The 8,449-nt window shown below is 35.8% G+C and overlaps 1 protein-coding gene across 1 annotated transcript in view; it reads right to left on the bottom strand.

The window, feature by feature from the left end:
- Positions 1 to 5,512: 5,512 nt before the first annotated feature.
- LOC108967309 overlaps positions 5,513 to 8,449 on the bottom strand; it is a 4,132-nt gene continuing 1,195 nt past the window's right edge. The window contains exons 2-4 of the mRNA XM_018930624.1: positions 6,110 to 6,203; positions 5,754 to 5,997; positions 5,513 to 5,691 (exon numbers count right to left, since the gene is read on the bottom strand). Coding sequence (XP_018786169.1) covers positions 5,537 to 5,691; positions 5,754 to 5,997; positions 6,110 to 6,199 — 489 coding nt within the window. The 5' untranslated portion in view covers positions 6,200 to 6,203 and the 3' untranslated portion in view covers positions 5,513 to 5,536. The remainder of the gene's footprint in view (positions 5,692 to 5,753; positions 5,998 to 6,109; positions 6,204 to 8,449) is intronic.

Below are 8,449 nucleotides of genomic sequence, written 5' to 3'. Positions count from 1 at the left end.
ACAAAGTGTCCTCAACATTTTACATTTATTTCTGCTATTTCACCTAGATATCAAAAATTTAAGATCCGCAGAGTTTTAGACTTGATCTGGCAAGGGAGGTAGCTTCGGAGAGGAATAGAATATATGTATGTCATCTTCCTCCGAATTACGGATCCGATCAGAGAATGTCTACGAAGAGTTTACTAAAGCTTTTACGGTCTTGTGGTTTTATAGCTGCTTGTAGTTTACCAACGCTTTCTGAGCTGATTTTAGGCTCAACAACCCCGTAGTGAACCACAAGAGGCTTTTATAACTCCTACCTGATCCCATTCTACAGTTGTTGATGCTAAAATACCTGATGTGGTCAGGCAACCAAATGAAACTGCTCACAAAAAATCTCGATGTTAGAGATAAGCAGTCTATACATCCCTTCACAGTCACAGTTCTCAAAGCTTCCTTACAATCTGAGGGAGGCAGCACTTCGGATCAGTAGATCTACTGCTATCTTTAGATCAGTCCCTCTACATGGAGGACGCTACAGTGGTCACAAAGCCTCAAATTGCAGCTGATGGATAGTTCCCAACAGCATACTGCTCTAGAAATTCCCCCGTAAGCTTTAATCAACAAGTAAAAATGGATATCGTCTTCTATTCCAGCWAAACCTTCCTTGCTTCCCTCGAAGGCATGTTAGGAGAGCGAGGGAGAACGACAGCCAGAGCTAAACTCGTCGGAGCTTACTAGGTCATCCAGCTTCTTTGAAAGGAAATCAAAGTATGCCAGGATTTCAGTGTGYCAAGGCTCATAGCCATCTATGTACTGCCTGAAGCTACCGATTCTATATAGAGTATGACAATGAACGCTATAATATAGCGTAGTGCACCATKAACACTGACAAAAGCCACAATTGAACTATTGCGAATTTTTCATGAACGTGTTTTTTCCCAGGGCCTTCCACCATACAAAAATTCCGTAGAACATAATATGCTTGTCTTTGGTTCCATAGAGCCTATGAACTACCTTTTACCAATGACTGCTCCGCAGTAGTATAGCGCTATCGATGCTTTCTTTACACTTTCTTCGATGTTGGGTTTCGAAAGCTTTCTATCTAGAATAAGCCTTAGGTACTTAACTTTGTCAGCAGGCTGAAGACACGTTCCTTCTACGGAATTATACACTTCCCAGTGAATAAAACCMGTTCGGTCTTGCTTGGAATAATGGAAGGGCAATTATCAGCAGGTGATGTTTTTCCTCAACTATGAGAGCTAAGTCATCCGCTTAGGCAATCATCAGACAGCCGACTTCCTCAATCTTTTTAAGAAGATCATTAACAACCATGATCCAGAGATGTGGAGAAAGAACTCTCCTTGTAGGGTGTGCCTACTCACTTTACGTTGTGGCCACGCGCTACCTATTCCGCCATGGTCATTTGAAGATGAGCTTCTTAAGATTCGATTCAACCTTAAACTTATTCAAAGATCTAATGACCGCTTTCAGTAAAATAGTATATTTCTGAATGAACCATTCGACATTGGGTCGGGTGGCCACTGCAAAATCATTGTAAAAAAATAAGTATGGTGTGGTAGTTWAGTCTTTTGCAAGGAAAATAATTTATATTTATACTAAATAAAAGCATGCTTGAAAAATGCCAGACTTAATTCCAAAAAGCGGTCGAGGTATTACACGATAGGGATCATTGTACCATAAATATGCTAATGACAATTTAGTTCTCGGCATGTACCAACACTCGTCAGTTAAATATGTAAGTCYGTGCGCTTGTACCACTGTGCCCACGTAATTCATGTCTATATTTGCGGCARCCTAGGTAGTCCGTGTGGCAGAACCCATTAGTTACTATGAATATTTTTGTTGTTGGTTGGTGTTGCTGTTATTGTCGCGTGCTTTGAGCTATGCCAGCGTATTTATTTTGATGACTTGATTTAATATGTACCGTTGTCACCGCGCCATATCGTGTCATCGTGTCAACCGTACTTGCTGGCTGTCTGTCCACACTTCCGTCTGAGCCTCTAGCTAAACATTAATTCAATCGTGCGTCACATCGAACGAAGTTTGACGGCTTGCTACCAACTGCAACAACAATAACAAATATTTGGTGTCACCYGGTCGGGTAAATTGGTGTGCTCTTTCCTATATTTACACTCGTGTGGTGAAAGTGATATATTTACMCACACAGACATGTAAATATGTATGCAAGAGTAGATTTGGTAGTATTTTAGCTTGTGTCCTTTGATTTATTGAATTATGCTTTAACCCACGTAAATGTCTGTGTATATGTAAATATTTGATGTGTGTGTGTGCGTTGGTGTGTATTTTGCGCTTACAACCAGCATGTGTGGGCAATTAGTGTTRAATGTTATCAGGTGCCGAAGGTTTGAAAATTATATGTTTGATCTGCGTTAAGCTTAAGGGGATCACACATGTATGCATGTATTTGTTTTAGTGTATGTAAATATGTATGAATGCCGGTGTATAGACAAATATTTGTACAGTTAATAAACTGCCAAATGACAGTGATTTAATATTACTAGGGGTCATATCTTACATGTGAAATCTTTAATGAATAATAATTCCTATCTCCTGAGGCAATTAATAGGGAAAAGTGATGGTAAAATGTGCTATTTCATCAGTTAATCCCTATAAAAAGAAAACTAACTTTTCATGCTATCTTGCAATTTTTATTGTCTGACTGGTGCAAATCTTTCAAAGAGGATCGAAAGATCGTTGTCGCTCTGGACGACCTACGAGCCCTTCAACTATTAAAAATCATAAAAATATTATATATAATATTAAGSATATGGTGCTGGAAAATCATGCGGTGTTTGAGAGATGGCAAGAGAGTTCGACATCTCTCGCGAGTYCGGTCGAATGATTTTGATGGATATTTTACGTATGAAACGCGTTCTTGCTCGACTCCTCCCGATAAAGCTGAATTGTTTTTTTGAATAGTACCTTAAGCAGGTCACTCTGGACATTTTTGATCGTACGTAAGAATTCATGGAGAACATTATAACTACCGATGAGTCTTGGGTTAATACGTTTGAGATGTAAACAAGTCCACAATCATCGGAATGGAACTAGTTTTCCATCGACAGAAGTTTGTTTCGAAGACAACGAAACATTTTCGGCATAAATGTTTTAAATATGGTGGGGATTGCATTGAAGGAGATAAAGTATGTATTTACTTACAATTTCCGGGCACTTTTTGTCAAAATGTATATACGAAGTACATATATTTGAGAATTCTCTCCTAATATTTTAAGTGAATTCGGTAGATAGTTTCAGAGATATGCGGTCTTTGTACGAATTTCTAATTATGAAGAAAATTTCCTTAAAATGACTAGATCGATTGGGTTGTAATTCGCAAACCCTCCTCGACATATTTGTCAGAAATAATCGAAAAAAAAACAAATTTTAACAATTTTTTTACACAAAAAACAAAAAAAAAACGTCTTTTTGAAGTTTCGATAATCACTTCTTTTATCCAATGACAGCTTTTTTACTTGAGAAAATCAGAAGGAATTATATCCTCACATCAGTGGCTTTGTCGCGCAGAAAATTTTAAGTTTGAAGAATTCTAAACGAACTTAAAATACGGGAAGACAATAATTTTTCCTTTCCGAAAGACAATTTAGTTCAAGAAAAGAGATAAAGTGACAAGCTGATTTGTGTGGTTTGCATTTTCTTCCAATTATCTATTATAATTATGTTCGCAGCATCTCCCATTCGAACTATTTCATGAAGAGTACAACGCTACATGCAAAATCATATAACGTTTTAAGATTGATTCATAAGGTCAATAAAAGGCCAATTATCTGCGGAACAGGCCAAGAAACAGTATTCAAGGAATAAACCTTACAAAACTAATTTAAACAAAAAAAGAAAACATAGCATTTAAATGKAAAGGACTGATTAATCTGCAGCAATACCGGTTGGAATATAATGAGATTGAAGAAATACTGATAACATTGTGAATTCACTGATTAAAAGGGAAGTTCGAGAAGTGAAGTAATCAAGTAATATACTAGTATTTATAAACAAAASTTCCATAATATTTCTCTTTCACTTAATTCTAAATATTTTTTCAGCTATATCTCTCTTTGAAATTGCCATAGACCAATTTTAATGGCGTTCTCTGCTGACAGTATTTTTAGAGACCAACTGTTTTAAGCTTCGGTTCATTTTGAAAGAAATTTTGAACCAACTGTTCTCCGATACGTGATATGGACAGCTGTGCACCAATGATCAGGCCTACTTMTTTAATAGCCAAGACTTCCACCACTTCCACTTACTGAATATGACATATGAGAATATTTTAAACGTGATCATAAYATCGTTGGCTTTATTTTTCCTTTAATAAATGATTTTGGTTAGGTTTGTCAGAAAAATATGAAATTCCAATGGCATTTTTACTTAAAACGCTAAGCTTTGAACAGCCATTCATGAGGAATRTTAGGAAACGGATAGGTTTATATACTATAAAAAGAAAATATTTTAAAGCGAGATGAATATGTACTAAGAATATTGTTTATATAAGATTGGGTTCTATGAACCAAAAAKTAAATTTAAATTCATGTTAAAAGTTTAGCTTCTTAATGCCAAAAAAGAAATTATAATATTTGTAGAGAKCTCCATTAGTAAATTTGGCAAAAMCCGTATATCACTTCTTTGGGCATAAAAYACTTCTTCTCTATTTTTCCTTCTTTGCAAAAACGTATCGATATTAATATATCAACCAAAACAAACTGCATTATGAACACCTCACTTCACAAAACTATTTAATGGGTTTAAATTCAAATATACCCAAAAATTAATATGATATAAATATGCTCCACATGTGTACTTCATTTGAACAGCTAACTTTCGTGCAGCATACTCATGCCAACCACCCAGCAACGCAGTCAACCGACCAGCTGTCCCACCTGTCGCATCGGTTAGCCATCGACATTGCTGCATTAATGTCACAAATTCAAAAGCTGCAATTCAGCAACTGAATTTGGTGCATATTCATACTAACAGCAACAACTAGTTGCACGAGCCATGTGTGTTGCTATTTGTTTTGACGTCTATATTTGCTCAAACCTGAGTCTGCACCGCTAGTTCGTGGTCTGTGAGTATGTGTGTGCGTGAATGTGGAATGTGTGTTTCATAGACATAATGAAAATGACAATTTTCGGTTTGTGATAAACAACAATAACCACACACGAATGCTGACACTTTAATGAAAATGCACTGACATCGAAAGTTAACTGCRCATTTTCGAATTTCGGAACACAGTCGACGCTACATTTATTGACACGCGCCGACTTGATTATAGACAAAACATTGAATATGTAAATTGATTTTAGTTTATAATTTTTCCCTTTCTGCCGTGTCATCGCTGATTTAGTTTGAAAAGTTGGTGAAGTCATATTGATATGATTTATTTAGTTCTTCTGAACATAGACTGGCAGCTGAATTACTGTGCAAAAATGTTAAACAAGTACATATATTTGACATTACTAATTATTATTATTTTGCAATGAAACAATAATAAACTCGCCTACGCCTTAACCACATCCGCATCAGTTGGTTTCTTAGTTGARCAAAAACTGGTGATCAGCATTCCGAACACCACCGCAAGTATGACAATATCCACAGCCAACAATAGTTGCATCAGCGTGAGCATGGCATTAACAATGCGTCTCTCCATGGCCACTGTAATGAGGGAATAAGCGTTTATATAAMAACTAGTAATATTAATAATTTACTTATCTCACCTTCTGTAACCATTAAGTTGACTCGTTCAACATTGTAAGGCGCCATTTCTTGCTCATTTGGCACTTTTACTACGCCGAAACTCTTCGCCAACACTGATTGTTGCCACTGAGACGTTACACGAACCAGAAGTTTTTGCCACATCACATATAGKCCCGTACGATTTGAATTGGCTTGGSTTTCAAGGCACGGTCTTGGCGCCGGTTTCATCCTCTCAATTAAAATAAACGGTTGGGATTGTGTATTCTGCGTGTCAAGGAGAATTTTGTGATATACATAAAGTAGTAATTTAATAATATATACAATATAATAGGTGATCATACTTAAAGTTTTTGCGAGCTGTTGCTCTAGTACTTACCGCCATTSGCTCAGCTAACACCGCCGTCACAATGGTTATGACAAGAAAAATTCTCAAGATGCATTCTTTATTGCTTAATATGTTGAACATTTTGCTTTCAAAGTAAAATAAATTCAAAATGTAAGATGAATAATAAAATCTGGTAAATAAATTTTAAACGAAATTTATTAAACAGTGGTCGACATTTGTTAAACTACACTCTACTCTGCTCTCTCTTTAAGCGATTCACTCCAACTTGGCACACCAAATAGGTAAAAAGAAACTGAGAAAATAGACGCTTCTTCAATTTTTATTAACCCGAATATTCTGAAATTAATAAATACTGTTTTGCCAGAGAGTAACTGTTAGTGTGTGATTGGCAGCTGTTTATTTGTGATGCGCAAGTTTTGTCTGAAAATGAATTTGCTTTGAATTTTGTGTTTCCAATTTCTTTGAAAATGTTGCAGAARTATTTTGGGGAGTCTATTTTAACACGAAAATCACATATATATTTGAGTGGCATATTCGGTGAATGTTATGAAGTCTCATTCGTCTTTGTTAATGACGATAGCATCAAAAAAGATTAAAAAACAGTAATTGAAAACAGTCGTCTTAACAACAGATAGATTACGTAGGATCTCACCAATGCATCTACTCAACACACTATGATTAATGTTTTGGGTATGAAGCCTGCCATATGCATTCCAAACAAGAAAAAAAACGTTAATTCGGTTGCACCGAAGCTAAATACCCTTCACAGGTGCACTGTTAGTAACTATGCGTTCAGTTTGTATAGAAGCTATGTGCTATAGTAATCCGTTCTGAACAATTTTTTTGGAGATTATATTGTTACCTTAAGCAGTAATCCATGCCAAATTTCGTGACAATACGACGTCAAATGCGAAACTTTTCCATACAAGCCCTTGATTCCGATCGTTCGGCTTGTATGGCAGCTGTATGCTATAGTGAGCCGATCTGAACAATTTCCTCGGAGATTAAATTATTCCTATAAATAATAACTCATATCATATTTCGGATATATTGTAAGGTGAAGAAGTCACCCATGGAAGCATTTGATTCCGATCATTCAGTTTCTATGGCAGCTATATGCTATAGTTAACCGATCTGAACAATTTCTTCGGAGATTACATAGTTGGCTTATAAAATAATGTGTACCAAATTTCGTGAATACTATATCTTGTCAAATGTAAATTTTTCCATACAAGAACTTGATTTCGATCGTTCAGTTTGTATGGCAGCTATATGTTATAGTGGTCCGACATCAGCAGTCGACAAATGAGCAGCTTCTTGAAGAGAAAATGACGTTTGCAAAATTTGAAAAAGATATCTTAAAAACCTGAGGGACTAGTTCGTATATATACAAACAGGCGCACAGACAGACGGACATGGCTAAATTGACTCAGCTCGACATACTGATCATTTATACTTATACTTTATAGGGTCTCTGAGACCTTCCTTATGGGTGTTACAAACTTCGCGACAAACTTAATATAACCTGTAACGTCGATTAGAGCGAGTTCTCTTTATGCTTGATAATTCAGCTGAGGAGCCCACATTCATCAAATGCAGCATTGCTGATAGCAGGATGTAAGTTTTTGCACATGACCTCGAAACTTCACATTAATTTAACGCCCCTAAATACTGACCGACAACTCAGCCGAGGCTTATGAAAGATTGGCGCTAAGGTTGGCATTTTTTCTGTGCATAAAAAGTTTTTGAAGGCGATAATTTTTAGTAAGGTGTTACATGCGTTTACGGGCTTCAAAAAATTGAAATCAGAATATTGTCCCAAATTWTCAAGTTAATTCGTATAATACTCGTAGAAGTTAGCTAGACTAAGTGCGCCATCTTTAAACTCGTTTTTCTTGAAACTGTGTTTTTGAAGTCAGTTGACAAGATTTCTCGAGATTTATTCAACCGATCTTTATGAAATTTTACACAGACCTTTGAGATAAACTCTTAAAAACTTGGATGAAGGTTTTTTTTACTATTTCAATAAAAAAATGTCGCGAAATTTTCATTTTTTATAAAAATGTCTGCCAAAAATCCAATTTTCACATTTTTTTCCTTTTTCCAAATTTGAAGTTAAGGTTTTAACTAACAGATGTATATTTTCACTTTAAATGATCCTTAAATTAAATATCCTGCCTGAGCGGGCGCATCTCTTTTCCGAGGGTTCACCGGAAATGGCCGAGAATAAAATATTTATTTTCAAAAGGATTTTTTTCAGGATTTCTTTGTTAAAAGTGTATGTTTGTAAAACTTCTAATAAAAATATTTAATTTTTTATATGAGAAAAAATGTGTTGAAAGATGGTTGTTTCTTACCCAAGGAAAGCGA

This window comes from Bactrocera latifrons, unplaced genomic scaffold (assembly GCF_001853355.1).
Source record: "Bactrocera latifrons isolate USDA-ARS-PBARC rearing strain unplaced genomic scaffold, ASM185335v1 scaffold_100, whole genome shotgun sequence".
NCBI lineage: Eukaryota > Metazoa > Arthropoda > Insecta > Diptera > Tephritidae > Bactrocera > Bactrocera latifrons.
The sequence above is the reverse complement of the archived record's forward strand: the minus strand, read 5'-3'. Positions and strand labels throughout refer to the sequence as shown.